Source organism: Hippopotamus amphibius, chromosome 6 (genome assembly GCF_030028045.1).
Source record: "Hippopotamus amphibius kiboko isolate mHipAmp2 chromosome 6, mHipAmp2.hap2, whole genome shotgun sequence".
Lineage (NCBI taxonomy): Eukaryota > Metazoa > Chordata > Mammalia > Artiodactyla > Hippopotamidae > Hippopotamus > Hippopotamus amphibius.
Window position 1 is genome coordinate 105292002 of NC_080191.1, and position 18700 is coordinate 105310701.

The 18700-nt window shown below is 37.7% G+C and overlaps 1 protein-coding gene across 4 annotated transcripts in view; it reads right to left on the reverse strand.

The window, feature by feature from the left end:
• The window catches only part of SATB1 (SATB homeobox 1), a 78623-nt gene that overhangs the window by 34362 nt on the left and 25561 nt on the right, over nucleotides 1–18700 (reverse strand). For all 4 annotated transcript variants that reach the window (XM_057739514.1, XM_057739511.1, XM_057739513.1 and 1 more), the window contains 3 exons: nucleotides 15828–15939; nucleotides 12769–13223; nucleotides 4768–4980 (listed from right to left, as the gene is read on the reverse strand). In XM_057739514.1, coding sequence (XP_057595497.1) covers nucleotides 4768–4980; nucleotides 12769–13223; nucleotides 15828–15939 — 780 coding nt within the window. The remainder of the gene's footprint in view (nucleotides 1–4767; nucleotides 4981–12768; nucleotides 13224–15827; nucleotides 15940–18700) is intronic.

Consider the following 18700-nt stretch of genomic DNA (forward strand, 5'->3'; position numbering starts at 1 on the left):
GCAAGCACATACTGCACATGTGTGTGAGGGCGTGCACACACACACACAAAGTTTGATGTAGTTTTAATAATAATTATGATAATAAGAGAGACTAACATTTATTAGTTGTTTATTATGAGCTGGGCATTGTGTTAATGTACAATAACCTGCATAATAGCCCTGAGTAGGTAATATCACATTATTGCCCCATTTTTAAATCGAGAAAACTAACAAAGAGGTTAAGTAATTTGTCCAAGGGGCAAGGCTGAGGACTGAACTTAAGTCTAACACCAATGCTTATCTCAGAAATCACTGCAATACACTGAGGGTAAGATGTTATATAGGACTTCTTTATTTGGAAAAATTCTTACTTTTTAAGATGTGCTGCACCTGCTTTTTGGTGGCCCTTTGCAAAATCTAGCACAGGAATGTCTAATTTTTAGTAGGGAATGGTTTTATCATTAGTTTAAAAAATCCAGTCTGAATTTATTTTTCAAGTTAGGCAAACTATAAATCTTTTCTTAGTAACATTATGTAAGACGTGCTATTGTGAGGAATTCCTATCGGTGACAGAAAACAGTTCCCATTTTCAAATTTTTATGTATTAACACTGTTTTGAGTATCGTGGTTCTATCTTTTTACACTTTTCTTCCTTTTGTAGAAACAGTATTAGTTATTTTCCAAATCTGGACTTTCAAAAGTCCTCTAACTTTTAAAAGGTGACCATTAACGAGAAGCATTTTCCAAGCATATACGTGATGTTAAAATAAAGCTGGTCAAGGGATTTACAACACATAGAACTTCTATCAAGTGTGAAGTTCCTGCCCATAACTTAACACATGTTTCATTATATTATAGAAGAATTTGTTGTAAAGAGACAGAAGGGTGCAGCTACCAGATTAATCATATGTCGCTTCTACAAAAACTCTATACATTTTCTAAAACACTGTTATAAAGTATGACATCTTCAGAAGAAACTGAAGAATTCCATAAAGAGATGTTAAAAAAAAGGGAGGAATAATTATATAATTCATGTAAAAGTTATAACTTGATAATTATAGGCTTTCAAACAGTCCTTATGAAGACAGAAATTGCTAATTTAACTCCAGATGTCACACATCTTAAAACACACAAACAAATCCACAGTAAGTGCACACCTGAACAGAAACCATCAACTTAAAATGGATATGCTTGGTGGAAGACAACTTCCAGAAAATAATAATTAATTACCATTAATAAAATTCATCTTGTAAACTCATCTAGAAAATTTGCTAAGTGATGGAAAAGAAATCTTTAAGGCCATGGAGCTTTGGAAGGATTGGTTTCTCCCAGATACTCTTGCTACCAAAGTTTGCAAAGGGCTTTTTGCTCTACAATTTCAGAAATGCCCAACTGTCTAAAGTCTTCCAGAGTGCATCATCTGTCAAATATTCAACGTATTCTATGAGAAGAATATTCTCATATGTGTTCCTCTTTCTTACCTAACAATAAACCTTCTCAACCTCTCTGACACACAGAAAGGCGAGTCCCCGTGTTTCATTTTCTCCTAAAATGTCTGTCTTCCGAGGACGTGGGCTTGAGGTCAGGGAAAGAGCATCAGACTGAACAGGGGACTTGAAAACTAAGATTTTGATTTTTCTCATTTTTCTCCTACCAAAAGGTTGGTGGTATAAGGATTCCATGTATTCATGTACAAGAAGGGGCTTAGAAAACTCTACACATTGTCTAAAACACTGTTTTAGAAACAGTGTTTCTAATGTTCCAATTATTTGTATTTCTTGAATTAGAGCATGTACATTGTGAAAATATGCTTTCAACTCCAGCAGGTCTGGCCTGAGGGACAGGAGTGCACAGAGGGCATCTCACCTAGGCAAAGCCGGCCAAGAGCTTCCTGAGGCTGGTCTAGGATTTCCCTGGGAAGGTAACCCGGGGCCTGAAGGAAGTCCCTTCTTAAAGATGATTTGTAATCTGAGCTCCTCAATGGTTTAGGTCCTTGGTCTGGCAGCACCCAGGCACATCCCCATCATCTTGCGTATGACCTAAACTCTCCAGAGAAGAAACTGGAAGAGAATCCAGTCTCTTAGGCCTAAAAGTGCCCTGGGTCTTCCGTGAGTCACAAGGGACCTCTGCCTTCACCAAGCATTTCTTTAAAAAGAAATCCTGTTCAGGTCCAACCCCAGCCAAAGACTAGTCTCAAAAAAGGTTTCGAATATCTTCATTTGAGGGGTGGGGCGGGGGAATGAAATACACAGTCATTTCACACAGACTCCTCTCTGGCCAAATAGAAAATGTAAAAAGACAAAATTCGGCAGTCCTTTTCTGTATCTGTGGTTTCATCGCTTTCCCCCCTTCCATTTTAGTCACTTGTAAATAAGCAAATGAAAAGCTTACGTGTGGTATACTGGCTTGTTTAAGCACTGAATTTCAATTGCTGCAAAACAGTACTAACTCAACTGCTCAATAATCCGTTTTCCCAAATCCTAAGTACTCATTTTACATTGATAATACATTTTATACATTAAAAAGTCCCTAAAATTTAATTCAGTGGATCATTGTCAAAGGGCAAAAGGTGAACAAACTGGTTGTGAGCTCTGTTATGATAAAATTATGGAATGCAATGGGATTCTCACTGAGGCACGTAAGATACTGCGAAGATTTATATGAAGCAGTGATATAAAACTATTCACACATATCAGATAATCATTTCCAAATGCGGTTAGATGGCCAATAATATTGTATGAACAGAAACTTTTTTCTTTGAAAGAGCTTCACATTCATCATTGGCTAAATATCCCAGCTAAAGGCTTGGTCTCGACTCCCCCTTGAGAACAAACACATACAGCTGAGGGTGGCTCAACCAGTTCATCACTAATTCAGGCCAGAATAAATTATATTTTCTATCCCAACTTATCAGCAGATACAGTCTTTAGACACACATACAGGAAAGCAACCCAAGAGTATCTTAATAGTATACAAAAATACATGTCACAATTAAGAATTAATGTAACTTTGGCAAAAAAACAACTTGATGAGTAAGGAGAGCAGAATCACATTTGAAAAACAAATAAAAGCATTAAAATCCTAGAAAAATTAGAAAACAAAAGCTATATTAAGGAACTACTAAGTCAAATATTTGGATAGATTAAAAAAAAAAAAAAGAAGTAGCTCAACGCTTAAATTCACACTGGTGTTAAGTAAGCCTTTCTTTTGTGAGTATTGCAGATTAAGTGAGAAGTAAAATAACTCTGCCCAGAGGCCTTCCAATGATGCCTGCAGTAGCAGAATTAACTAATGATGGTACATATATTAACTCCAAACACCGCAGAGTGTTCAATCAAGTCCAAAGTACAGTATTTTTTATTTAATGACTCTTACAAAAGTCATATATGTATATAAAGAGTTCCTCATTCTTTTTGGCAACAAATACTGTATAGAAGGCTTGACAGATCAAATTCACAATACACGTGTGTGTGTGTGTGTGTGTGTGTGTGTGTGTGTGTGTGCGTGTGTGTGTGTGTGTCTGTAAGCAGATGGATACGTATGCATGTATTTGGGTGCCATTCTTTTTTGCTAGAGAAACATGTCTTTCTTACAATTACAGCAATGCCTTCCTTCCTTGTCTGCTCCTACAGATATCAAGACCAAATTGATTTTCATTGACTAAAATGGAGAAAATGGACTTTTGTGATGTTTCTAAACAATAATCATTTTACATTATAACATGCAGTTTAAGACCCTCCACAAGTGGCTGTATATTATGTCTCTTTCTCTTATTTTTGGAGTACCTGTGGCAGTTTCATTTTTAGTGCTGAATGAGCCTTTTCTCTATTTCTATACTTGGAAATGGATGATAATTTTTTTTACTACTGATGAAATTAACATTAAGAGCCAATTTCATTATGACATTATGTTACATAAATACTTCAAGTTTGCATTCCATATACACTCTTCATGTAGTTTTAGCTGACTTTATTTTCAGGAGTTGCACAGGTCACAAATGAAATGTATAAGAAATATATCTGCTTGTGGATTTTTCGTCTAATCCACTCTCAGACTTGTATTTAATAGTTTTTACTGAAAATTAACTTCTTGAATTCTTATAATAGTTATGAGGCTGCCTGTTAAACTTGATTTAAAAAAAAAATGCCAATGCAGATGTGCATATACAAAATTACCTGGAAGGTGACTTTTCTAAAAATTGCAAAAATTTGGAAAATAGAAAATGTGCCCATTTCTGGGAATACGGATGGCATTCTTTATCAGCCCCATTTAAAGATGCCTTTAAGGATTGTATTAAACTTAATTATGAAAGATTACAAACGAGATGATGTGTAATTGGTACCAGCTGCAGTTCGTATCGGAAAGCATAAATACAAATGGAATTACTTATTTATTTTTATTTATTTACTATTCACATGGTGGTTCTAAAATGCACAGGGATAAAATGGACTTCATTACTTTTTTCCTACTGAGTTTAAAATACTTTTTTACTTAATAGTAATTGAGCCAAATGTCCCATTTAAAGACTACTTTTCAGCCACAAAGAACCCTCCAAATAAAGCAACACAAAGGAAATTTTTTTCCCTCTAAAAACAGCTTCTGTTTTTTATATCAGAATTAGTGAGTTCGGACCAAATGCCCCTCAAGCAACTCTATGAATTACTATTTTTTAAAAAAAATATCCCTATCCATCTTTCTAATGCCTTGTTGAGATTCTTCCTTAGCCTTTTTTTTTTTTTTTAAACAAAAACAAACAGCAGAAGGGTGAGGAGGGAAAAGAGACTTCACCTGGGGAGGGCGGCTAGGCGGTGTGCTTATCAGGGGGGCAGGACCCATGGCTGAGGCTGCATTCAAGCTCCTTTCCCTTTCATCCTGGTAAATTCGATCTCTCTCAGCTTCCGGTAACTGCAAGAAATTCTGCATAGCCCGAAGGTTTACCAGCAAAGACTGGGATGCAGTCTTGGGGTCCTCTTCCTTTCGGAGGATCTCTGAAAGCAAGCCCTGCAGGGAACGAAAGGCACAGGGTGAGCTTGTGCCCGTGCTCTGCCCAGCCCGTGGTGATTCTTCCCTTTTCTTCTCCACTCTGCTCAGAAAATGAACCGTCAGAAGCATTAATTCCACATAAGAATATATTAGTTACAATTGAAGTGGTAGAGAAGAGAGCCTCAATTGTATTCTTAATTTTATTAAGCGTCTGCTTTACATATAACATAAACTGCAACTGCCTAATTGGTCTCCTTCCTTTGAGAAGCTTAACTTGCCATGAAATCTTTCACAGAGAGAGGACTGAGGCAAGTTAAGAATAAATGAAATGCTCATAATACAACAGCATTGAACTGTATAGTTCTCGAGCTGCCTAGACAAAGGCAGTGGAATGCCAACAGCCCAATATGTAAAGATACAAAGCCATTGCAAGAGAAGCAGGCGTTGCAAAGAAAATACTCGAAAATGAACTGCAACATACTAGGAAAAAGAATTATTACTAAAGCATCATCCAAGATTTATGCTGTTTTCACAAGCGATATTTTACGTTATTCCTTGGTTTTCAAATTACTGGAGTCAATGACAAGTGATTCTTTCTATTTACCACTCAAGGAACTGTATACTGACTACCCCAAGCTTGCTCTATAATACCTCTGAGTAACAGGTTGAAATTCTGAACTTCAGAAACTATCCTTTAAATTTGAAATACATAACCCCTTTTCCACATTGCAAAAACCCATTGTAGCATGCCAAGAAAAAGAATATTAAATTCTCAAATAATCACACTTCTTGAAGAATAAAGATTTTTATTAGTGCTAGAAGAAATTCACAAACCGTTAGTAAACTCTATGGTGTCCCTCCCCAAATAACAGAGCACTGTCAACCACTTCTTTAATTTTTGGAAGGATGCTTTAGCTTTAAAAAAATGGGTGGTTTTCCACAATTTTGTTTAAGGGATTATGTGAAATACAGGATTAGAAACAATTTCTGCACATTTGATAAGGGCTGAGCAGCCCTTACTTCTTCAATCTTCTACATGAAATAATGCCTGGGATGCCAAGGCGTTTGCTTTCTACATTTCAGTTTATCACAATATGCCTGAGAATAAAATGTTGTCAAGATCTCGATACAATTTGCGAATTTCACTTTCTAATAACCCTGTAGAAATGGTGACAGGGTACATTTGGTGAAGGGAAAGCTCATGTCTAAACAACCCAGCCCAAAAGTTATATAACATTGGGGTTTTTTCATGGTTTCCTAGAAGCGCAAACCTAGTTTTGCTCCCAGTACCTCAAGGAAAATATAGCTGATTGCCCCAAGATAACAGTTGGGTACTGACAATATAAAAGCACTGTCCACTTTAAAATTGATCTATAGGCTGCTATTAAAAAAGAACCTCCGATAGGCTCAGGGGGTTTAAGAGGACATTTTAGTTTCTCACTTGGTCTACAAGTCAGTTTCACCCTAAGAAATGTGACTGAAGAATGAAGGGTACTTGTCCTTTCATTCTTAATGCTAAGTAATGCTGCAACTGTGTTTATACAAGAGCAAAACATCCAGTCAATTTAACTAAAATTCAGTCAAACAGGCAGTCAGTCACCCAGCTATTTAATTTGCACAAGGCCAACTAATTAGATTGACTGTGTTTTTGATGTGTCATGTTGAAACCAAAAAATACAGGTCTCAGAAACGTTTCAAAATAGTTTAAAAAAATAGTCCTTGCTCTCCACTCTTCCCCAGTAAATGCAGATAAAATTTTTTTTAAGATATTAAAAGATGTACTTGGCAAAGCAATATATCAACGATACAGAAGGTGATAGTACAGTACACATAAATACAATGTTATAAATTCCTCGAGTAGAATAATGTAATATTCTTTTTTTGTCATCCCAGCACAATGCCTGCCATATAAGTGTTTGATAAATATTTACTAAATGGATTACATGTGTTCAGATCATAGAAGGAAAAAATTACAAATGGGTGACAGAAACTTAACAAGATATGCTCCCCATGGGAAAATTCTAAATGGTAATAGAATTGGGAATGCCATATATACATTACTAATAAGAAAAAAAATGTCAAAAAAAAATCAAATTGTACACTTTAAATATCTGCAGTTTATTACTGTATGTCAATTGTATCTCAATAAAAATTCTTAAAAAAAAAGAATTTACTCAAGGTGAGCCTTCAGTGAATAGTTACGTGGCACTCTGTAAGATGTTTATCTGCACTAACTGCTCAGTAATTAAAAAAAAAAATTTGCAGCAACATGGATGGACCTAGAGATTATCGTACTAAGTGAAGTAAGTTAGAGAAAGACAAGTATCATATGCTATCGCTTATATGTGGAATCTAAAAAAATGATACAAATGAACTTATTTACAAAACTGAAATAGACTCACAGACATAGAGAACAAAGTTACAGTTAGTAAAGGGGAAAGAGCCTGGGGGAGGGATCAATTGGTAATTTGAGATTAACACATACACACACTACTATATATAAAATAATCAACAAGGACCTACTGTACAGCACAAGGAACTCTACTCAGTATTTTGTAATAACCTATAAGGAAAAAGAATGAAAAAATATATATATATTATATATATATATATAAGAATATATATAAAACTGAATCACTGTCCTATACACCTGAAACTAACATAACATTGTAAATCAACTATATTTCAATAAAAACACTTTAGGTCAAAAGAGATCCTATAAACATTTAGAATGTTATTATATTTGGGAAATTTGAAATTAGACATTCAGAGATCTCAAATAACAAAATGTCATCTCTTTCCATTAGAAATGTTTCTCGAGACAGCAGAGAACTACAGTGAGAAAGCCAACACATGAAAAAAATACATAATGATATCAAGTCTTGCTAACATGAGACTGAGTCATTCCTGTATGGCTTAAGGTAACAGATAGCAGGTCACTTGCGAGAGAAATGAGAAATTTCTCTACCTATATTTTGAGGTTGGCATAATGTACCATTTGAGCATACGAAATGTTTTCGGGGCAAAGCATTTTATTTCCACTTAATTATTCTAACTAGAGCAAGTGCAGGTTTTCTGCCTGGGATGTGCTGAAGGTCTAGACTGGTAGCTCAAATCCTGGGACACTCACAGAGCTCAAAAGCAGCCAGTGTAGACAGTCTCAGGTGTTTTACAAACCTCTGGGGTTTGTTTTTTTTCTTTTCTTTTTTTTTTTTTGGCCCAGGCTTTCAATGAGGGGAGTGCCCCCTGGTGGAAATGTTTGAAAATATTATTAGAAAATGTTTTGACTAGAATGTGTTAATTACTTTTTTAAAAAAATGATGTCACTTGAGAAAATTCTGGATGAGAAATGACTGCCATTAGAATCTGGATATGGGAGTGCACGTTTTGGTCCTGTTTGGGTTGCTGTTACTCGAGTAGCTGCATTTATGGATTCAAGATGTATGTGGTCCTTGTTTCCCATTTCCCATGTTTAAAAATCCAGTTAAGACTTGCCAGGTTAGATCAAGGTCATTTCTTCATGTTAAAAAAAAATATGTCAAGGTCATCATGTACCATACTTGCTACTGCTGAAATACCAGGACTAAAATATACCACTTCGATGCCCCATAGGTGCTCAATAAATTTGTTGAACGAAATTAAACAAAATCATTAGTCATTCTTGTTTCCAAAAAGAACTTGCGATTTTGAATGTTATGTAGTAAGTTATCAGCACCTCAAGGATATCAACTTAATGGGAAATGAGAAGCGGCCTGTCATTGCACTTCGCATCTTCAAATCATTCAATATGTGCTCTATACATGAACACATAAAATTATCCTGCATCGTCATTCCATAGTGGTTGTGAGAATTCTAATGTTTTCAATTAAAGGGTGAACTTGCTGATGAATTCCTAAACCTTTTTTACATTCCAGAAAGAGTTCACAAGTAAAATTCATTAGTAATTGGAAAAAAAAGAAAAACCTTCAATAAATATTATCAGTACTTCCAAAAGCTAATTATGAATTCTTTAAAACAGCAGATAAGTGAAAGCAACTGCCAATCTGAACAAAAAGCCTGTCTGGCCTCCCGTTTGTCTCCTCTTTGAACATAATCACTGATTCAAATAGATTTTTATCAGCTTCGTGGAACTTCAAAGCCCTCAGAAGGAAAATATGATCTGATGAAACCTCCCCCTACAAATAAAACATGTAGAATATTCTTCAAGGCTACCTGCCTCTTGTTTGCTGAATTTTTAATCACACGTCCAGGTGAAAGACGACTTTCAAACTCCACCTCCTACCCTGGACTGAGGCCAAGCAAGTTATAAGCAGACACATTTATCTCTGTCGTTTGGGAGGCCAAACGAGAGCTGTCACGTTGGGGTAATAGCACCTTTTTACCTTTTATTCAATAGTGATATGGAGAGTGGACTTTTCTTAAATTACACTGTGAAGAATTATAGGAACACAGTAGCAATTTCTGTTATACTTAAGGAGGCAAATTTCTCTCCACCACATAATTTACAGAACTCAAATTCAATAAAACATTACATGATGGCCCATTACTGTTATCAGTTTTGAATAATCCATCTTCATTCTTTATTTTACTGGAAAATAAAGTGTGCCAAAGACAAGAGGAGGGGGGAGAAAAAAGGGGAAAAGCCACAGAATGGGATCAGAGTTAAACTCTGGGTTTTATTTAAAAAAAGGGGGAGGCCACTAAAGAATATATTTTCTTCTACCATGACGTTTAAATAGTAATAATACAGAGCAGTGAATTGAAAAGTATAAATCTAGAAGCTTCGGCAATTCATTTTAGCCATGGGTTTCCATTAAAAAGACATCAAGTAGGCATAACTGAATGAATGACAGATGCTAAAAGCTGGTATCTTCTGTAGCAATTAAAGAACATATGCCCATCCATTCAGAAGGGGGAAAAGTCTTTAAAATAAGGAATTATATAAATTTCAACACAAACTTACAGAAAAGGTAGCCTTTTTTTAAAAAATCTTTTTGTTTCATTTTTAGACTTTTTAAAAAAAATAGTGACACATGAACATCTTAAGGGAGGGGTATGTTTTATTGAGGAGACCCAATTAAGAGGATGAGAAAATTCTCCAATGAAGGGTTAAAACCATGAGATCCAGGATTTTCAAGTTACACACAGCTGTCAGTGGCTAAAATATTAACTCACAACAGCATTATCTAGTATATGAATGTTTTAACGTACTGTTTATAGGGTGCCGGTGTCTTTATCCAATCACATCATAGAACTTTGCATTTGTATGTACATATTTTACATTAATTTTTTTTTGAAACCTGGAGCTGGAATTGCACACTGTAATAAGTGCACACAAATGTGTCTGTGCGGTTTAACTCTGCAGAGCTCCTGCTCTATACATATGTATTAGCATGTGTATTTTCGTCCTCCACACTCACACCATACACTCTCACGCTGCACCTGCTTTTATTGAAATGCATACACTTTGAAATAAACACACTACATGCACGCATATGAATGTGTAATCATTAAAATAAATGCAGCTGTGTGTGTACGCGTGCTTGCGTGTGGCATTTCAGTATGACCACTGAAAAGACATGCATGCTTGCGTGTTCCAAAGCAAATTCCCCAAAAGTGAACACTTAAACATACATAGAAAATGACTCTCATTAATCAGACAGCTTCAAACATGGCCCAACATCCACTTCGATGGAGGAGGAGTCCCAATTTTACCAATATAAAGGTTTAAAACCAAACCCCTCTGTCACCTGGGGCGCCAGACAATTTTTTGGTAATGACTCTTTCTCAACTGGCTATTATTAATAAAGACATGGATACCAAGCTGTACCCGGGTTTCATTCTCCTCTCTCCCTCGAAAACATTAAGTCACTGTTTTCGATGTTAACCACAGAGATAACTATCTTTTTGAAGAGTCTGGTAGGGTATAAACTAGAGAGAACTCGGCCTTTTTTCCAGTAACAAATCCTATTGATATCTGTGGAATCTGTCCACGTGAAAACCCAAGGAGAACAAATGGTCACTCTCCAGGGTGATGCCTGGGACATTACAGCCCCAGAGAAGAAAAAACGCACTGATAGGTGGTGACCTCACCCTTTTCTCCTTCAGCGGGACTCTCTTTACCATATAAAACACACTTTCCTTGGTCCTTTAAGAAATAACAATTTGCTCAATTTCCAAAATGCTTACCACTGAATCTGTGAGTCGCTTGTGTCCATGTCAATGCTGTCTTTGTGGGCTTTCAATTCAGTTCAACAAGCATGATTGAACTTTTATGCAGAGACCTGCCTGGTTTTTGCCCAACTATTGGTAGTTACTGCTATTTGAAAAATAAAGGATGCTGCCAGAAACAGGAGTAGCTAGAAGGTTGACTTGATTCTTTCATCCATTCGTTTTATTTTCTTTTTAAATGATGACCCTCCAACTGAATAGGGGTATCATATTAAATTTACCAGCTAATAATGAACATATTTTTAAGTTGTAAAGTATATTCACAGAACGAGGTAAAACCACACAATTTTAACCTGAGAGATAACTTTGCAACCACCCTTTTAAACACAGACAAATGATGTACAAAAAACAGTTAAAGAAACTGAAAACAAACACTGAGTTAAAGGCTTTGTAAGGCCTCCTAACTTTCAATCCAGTGAAGGCAAGCCAAAAATAAGTCACAGCTGGGATTCTCCTAGGTATGGAAACTCTGCCAGCAAGGAATTAATACTAGATATTTTTGTACCGGGATTTTATTCTTATAATCATGTAATAAAATAACTTAAATATGAAAGGAAAGTATGAGTCAGGCCAAAAAAAAAAAAAAAACTGACAAAAGAACAGTGGCAAAACAAGAAAGTTAAAAAGGACATAATGTCCTCATTCTAATCAAAGTTACACATTCTTTGGGGTTTTTATTTTTTATTTTTTTTGCGGCCGGGGGTGGGCGGGGAGGTGGGGGTGGGGGAGGAGGGGGGATGTTTGTGCCTGGACCAAAAATAAACACCACATACACATCATACTAGTTTCCAAAAGAAGAAATTTTTAAAAAATCCTCTCATTCACTGTTTAATGGAATCAATTTGTTTAGGGCTTTTCAAATGTTTTTATCTTAGGGCTTCTCCATGTATATCACCCTTTCTCCACATCCTGCTAAGCTAAACATCTTCCCTGCTGATAATATCTTCACAGGAATTTGCCCAGGAGGACAAAGGTATGGATACAAGGGGTATATGCAAATCTCAGTGAGAAGGTCTCAAGCTAAGGCCTCCAAGGCCAAGCCTACCCAGGGGCCTATTTTGTAAACAGTTCTATTTAAACACCATATCAGAATCCATGCATTTCCAGCTATGGCTGCTATAGCCCTCAAAAGGCTAAAATATTTACTATCTGGCCTATTACAGAAGAGGTCTGCTGATCCCCAGTCTAGGAAAAGTAGATAGTTAGCTAGAAGCCTGGAGTCCCACCAACGGCCTTGACCGAGTCCTGAAACCTTTTTCAATCCGCTGCTAACAGTCTACGATTCCACTATATAAAAGCATAGGTAATGTCAGTTAGAGACATTTTCGATATTTGTTCTTTCAAGGCCACTAAATCAGGATCAATCTGTACACAGTTTTCTCTTGGTAGAAGAGGTTTATGATAAGAAGAGACGTGATAAAAATGTAGGCACCGCCAGGTACAGACAATACGATGACAGGGCGAGAAGGAGAAAATGTGAGTCCAGAGTCAAAGCATAAACGTTAGTACAGATGGGAGTGAAGAAGGCACAGAAAAAGAGAGAGAGGAACCATTTACCAATAAAACAAAACTGACCTGAGTTCTGTTAAAAGCCACACGTGCAAATACTGCCTGGGAGATTCCTGCCCGTTTCAGTTCATCACGTACCCACTGGTAGATTTCGGAAGACACCTCTGTGTTGGTGGAAACCTGTTGCTCCAAAGGCTTATTCATGGATCTACTGACAGGGGGAGGGTGGTTCAAGTACTGTTGGTTTAAGGACTGCTGGGCTAGAAGTCTGTTCACTGCATACTGCTGGTTCAGCAGCTGAGCCATCACCAGCTGCTGGTTGACCAATTGAGGACTGATGGGCGTGGACACGAGCCCAGGGTGCAGGTTGGGAAGAGGGGTCCGGACAGAGGGCTGGCTGCCGTGAGAGAGCTGCGCGGGGGACGGGGGCTGCTCCGCGGTGTTCCCTGGGACCGGCTGCTGGCCAAAGCTGACGTGGTTGGCACCTTGCTGCGACAGTTCGGAGAGACTATCCATTTCCACTGAAGTGGACGAAAAGGAAAATCACGTTAAGCGAATCTGCATTGGCAAGGCTCTCTGATCATTTCCTAAATGCAGACAGGAGGCCCAGGGCACACCCAAGGTCCCAGGAAACTAAGAACATCTCAAGATGGAAGCAACTGGCTGTTCTTACTTTCGTCTTCTGTACCATGGCACAAACTCTGAAAGGGGGATGACACCTTCTAATTTTATCACGCAGTTTAGATTTAAGGCCTGAAATCAACTCTTTTCAAATTCTATGTAAATAGTTTGGGGGTCAAACGATGATTCATTCTTTCTTCTTACTGCAAGAAGGCTTATAAAGCAACGTTTATTTTAAAATAGCTTCTAGGGAATTCCCTGGTGGTCCAGAGGTTAGGACTTGGTGCTTTCACTGCTGAGAACCTCGACTCGATTTCTACTTGGGGAACGAAGATCCCTCAAGCTACATGGTGTGCCCCACCCCCCCAACACCAAAAAAAAGTTTCTAAAAGAACACTGTTTAATGGCAACCAGAAAGAGTGAGTGGAGCTAGGAAAAGATCATATGCAACTGTAGAAAAAAGAAATATCCAAGTATTTTCACATAATATATCGTTAACTGTTACTACTCTAGGCAAAATAGGTTTAAAAGAAAAAAGAGTATATAAATGTGACAAGTTCAATTTTAACCTAGCTGCGAATATAAAAAAGTAATCAGTATAATAAATCATAAAAGCAGTCATAATGATAAGTAATGATAACTGAATGCATATTCAACCCTGAGCTGAGTATTTTATATGTCCTGTTTCGCTTAATTCTATCATGTTAGATGGCAGGTATATCTGCAAATATTTCTTAGAATGAAGCAAATGACTATCGTATTGCAAGCCAGCATACCCAGTGTTGCTAAGACCCAAACGCTTCTTGAAGAAGCTATGGCCATCACCAGATGCTAAGGACAATCTTTCAAGGAAGCGGTGGGGGAGTCGCTCTGGTGCAGCGGTGTTACTGTCACCATTTTGCAATTTATTACCACCCACCCAGGACGAATGTTCCTCCCTTGGCTAGATCCCGCGTGTAGATTGGGTGAGAGTGTGCAGTAAGTGTGTCAAATGCTTTGCCGCTACAAGAAAGAGACTGCTTCAATGCTCTTGACCTGAAAGGCTGAGGATGGTCAGCGGGCGAGTCTTTCTCAACAGCACACCATGGGAATTTCCTGGAGGTCCAGTGCTTAAGACCCCGCACTTTCCCTGCTGTGGGCCAGGCTTCAGGCCCTGGTTGGGGAACTGAGATCCCACAAGCTGTGCAGTGTGGCCAATAAATAAATAAATAAGTAAACAAGTAAATAAATAAATAGTACACCATGCTTCCCATGTGTGGACTCTGGGTTGATTTTAATCATCATTTCTCTTTTTATTAAATATTCAGGCTTTATATTTAGAGGAATTTATATTGCTATCATCGCTGATATATGCAAAACATAACTAAGAGTTGGAGAAGAAACCTTCCATTCCTACCAGTGATATCAGCCCAAGTGAGCCACTCAGAGGGAATAGTAACTCAAGCAATTATTCCAAAAAAATGATGCATTGTCTTCATTACAGCTCTAAGCTATAAACGGCAAAGAATCTGTTTTGGTAGATGGATGGTTTTGCTTCAAATATTAAAAGCTAAAACCGGCTCAAAATTCAGGTTCTCTTGCCTCAAAATCTTAAGGAGAAGTTATGATTGTTTTATTAAATGAATGTAACGGAAGTACACAGAAAGACTTAAAACACAACACAATGCTATGCATATTAAACATCCCATTCTTGTATTATTTTAAAACATTTTATTTGGAAGGTACAAGTATGTGAAAGAAAACCTTAATAGAAATTAAAACATTAACCTTAATCACGGTGTTTGCTTTCATGAACACTAACAAACTCAACAGGGAGAAGTGGCATAATCTAAACGCTCAGGTACAACACACAACTTTTATCTGTCATTTCACACTGCAGATAATTTTAATGTATTTCTTGCGTAACAAACATTGAGCTAAAGTTACATGTTAAGATAGGATGCCATGTCGCTGAGAGCCTAGAAATGATGCAATGGTTCTTTGGTTGCAGGTGGTAAAGCAAAGAGCCTATCCAGGGGGCTGGAGATGACAGCTCTAAACATCACTTGATCTCAACTGTGGAGACTATAAATACAACTGAATATCCTTAAATACTGGGTGTAAAAACTGGCACTTTCCTTTGCTCTCAAACCAAACCAAAAAAAAAAAAAAAAAAAAAAAGACACATAAAAGCATGATTTATCTCTGAGAGAACCCACAGCCAATATTAGCTATTCAAGGCCTGGTTAGCTCTTCACTGAGATGTTAAAACATGACAGCTCCCCGCCACCTCGCCTCCATCTCCTGAATGTCTGACAACCAAGTCAGTTGGGCTGATTTAAACACAAACATTTATTGAATTTAATTATCTCATTATACTCAGACCCACTCCCCACCCTCCAAGAAACATTCTAAATTGGCCTCTAATTGGGCAATCACAAGACCTGGCTTTACATGTGACTTGGATAAACCCCCCAATGACAGGTAATGGTATGTGGCCACCGCTGCGACGGTTTTCTGCTTACCCATCATATCTTTTGTCTTCTTGAAATGTTTGTACCACCTTCCAAATTCTTGACATTTTGCTGCTGAGACATTTGCATAGTAAGTGCTGTTCACAATGGAAGAAATCATACTCTGTGTGAAGAGGGGGGGAAACAGTTGTAATACACAGTGGCACAAGACAGAACACAGACATGATTTCAATTGTGGAAACTGTATTTTCTTTGCATCAACTGAGTACCGATACATTTTTGTTTCACACCGTAGCCTAAAGCCATGACTTCTTCAACGTAGATCGTCAAATGCTTAAGTAGAAAGCAACACTCCACCAAGACTGGTATAAAGCGATCACACCCACAGACTTTTGCTCTAGTATGTATAGGACCCCCACCATACATGCTAGAATGTATAGATAATACACATCTATTCCGGGGCTGACAAACTTCCACCCACCTCAATAAATCCAAATACCCAGAGACGACTTTCTGATTGTAATTCATAAAGAAATGCCACTTTGTGGTTTGGTGACTAAAGTCTCCATCCCCGCAACTCCCAGGATGGCCAGGGACCATGATAACAGGATCATCTGGAAGCTTATTAGGAATGCAGAATGTTGGGCCCTACCCTGGACCTAGGCAATCAGCACCTGCATCTTCATCAGACCCCCGGGATGTGCATGCACACAAAAGTTTGGGAAACACCCTTTACACTTTCCACTCACAGTGTTTGAGTTTCAACTGGAGGTAAATTAACACTGTTCCAAGGCTAACTGACCATATTTAAGAAGAAACAAACTATTCACAAAGATCCTCTATCAGAAGAAAAAATCATGCTGCAATCTTATTGCTAGCTTTGTATACAGTAAAGCTTGGGTTCTGAATTTCAAGCTAACCGTAACATTTTTAAATATACGCATTTCATGATGACTCATTTCTCAAGGACACCACAAAAAAGAAAACGACCTATTTTGTCACTTGTCTTCACCCTGCTTCTAACAAAAGCTTGGAAAATGGAGTCAACAGTTTAATACAAAAAAAGGAAGAGAGACAATGATTTTGATGTATTACTAGTTTTTTGTTTTTTTGTTTTTAACTCATTTTCGACAAAGAAGAATATTGTCTTCCTGGCAAATTTCGGTTCTGGTCATTTCAGTGATTTGAGCACAGTTATCTTTAACCACAATACTCATTTTCTCTAGTAGTGGCTAAATTAATTTCCAGCTGTATTGCAGGAATAATTAGACTTTGCAGCACCAATCTGTCCTCCACTTCTATGCAGAGAAACATGAGAACTTACATTTCAGGCTTCAGTTGGACTATGGTGAAACGGTTTACAGAAGGCAGCATTGTTTGGGAGGTGGGGAACAACCAGAAAAGCCAGTTTGGGAACAAAAGTATTTTTACATCATTATCTTCTAACGTAGACAGCCCTTTTGATTATCATTGATTCTCCTCACATCCGTCATCAGTGTTAATTTTGTAACATGCAAATCCGGGATCTCTGAAGAACTTCCAACGAAGGATACTGCAGTTACATTATTGATGTAAAACATGGCTATCTTTCCTAAGACACACTATGACATCTTTCTTTTTCTGACACTTTCTACTTGATAGTCATTTTCACATTTCATGTCTCTAAAAAGACATTCTTAATGTGCCTGTGATACTGTACCATTAATCCAGACTAAGAGCGTCCCTCAGTCCAGGGTACAAAAGGATACTTAGCAAGGTTGCCAAAACACCAGAGCCAGAAGATTACCTGATCCAGTTAACAATCCGTCAGCTTCAATCACACTTACTCTACTGTAATGATGGATCAATCAAGTCAGATGCTAATAAAACTACAGAGATGGCTGATGGATCACTGTGATTCTGCAAATGGGTGAAAGCCCATGTTCTTCTCCTTTGGCCCAATTTTTAAAAAGATTATTACTCTTCAACTTAGACACGGCGGGAGATTCTTAAATGTTAATATCACAGTACATATAAATTTTAGATGTGGCTTATGTCTTAGTTTTTAGAAAGGTATGAAATACCTAAATGTTGCTGAAGTTTTTGACAAATGTCCAGGCTACCTGATTTTGCCAATAGTTCTGTCTATGAGATTTGTTCTTAGCTGCGCACCTACTACGTGCCTGGTGGGAACTAGGGATACAAAGGCAGATAAGACACAGCCTCCGCCTACAAGAAGGAAGAGACCTATTAACAGATCGTTTCAATGTAACGTGATTCAGTAGACCAACAGTGGAAAATACATGGGGGGGGGGGGAGAAAAATATACAGTGTGTGGGAAAACGAAAAAAACATCTGAAATATTTTTATACAACTACAGCCCATATGCAATAGTGCTATGAAGTTCATTATTACCCATATGTGGGAAATAATATGCATATGTGCGTGTCTGTCAAAGCTTCCCCTGCCCTCGTTTAACCCTAAATTGGTAGGCTCTGTCCTTAAGTGACTTTCTGGATGCTTTCTACTCTGTCAAGTGGTGTGTGCTTAGGGAAACTCTGATTAATGTAAATATTAGCCTAAGCGAGACAGAAATCAAAAGGCTAATCCACAGGTTATGACGCATGCCAAAGCAACTTTCTAGATTCTCTATCTTCCTGTGCTTTTAGGGGGCTGGGAAATAGTCCATGATTCGGGTAACCTGGGGTCACCTCTATTTTATTGGAACAATATGCAGTCATCTGTACCACTAAATTGCTCGGACAGACACTGCCTGAGACTTTTTTTTTTCTTTGTGGTGAAATCGCTATTGAAGGCTTAGGCATGACATCTGACTAGGTCTATGAGTTTCAAGGGCAGGAAAGAGAGATTTCAGAATCTTGTGGGGCACATGGTATATGTGAAAGATCCCACTCAGTTGTGTTCCTTAAATTTGGAAAATCATA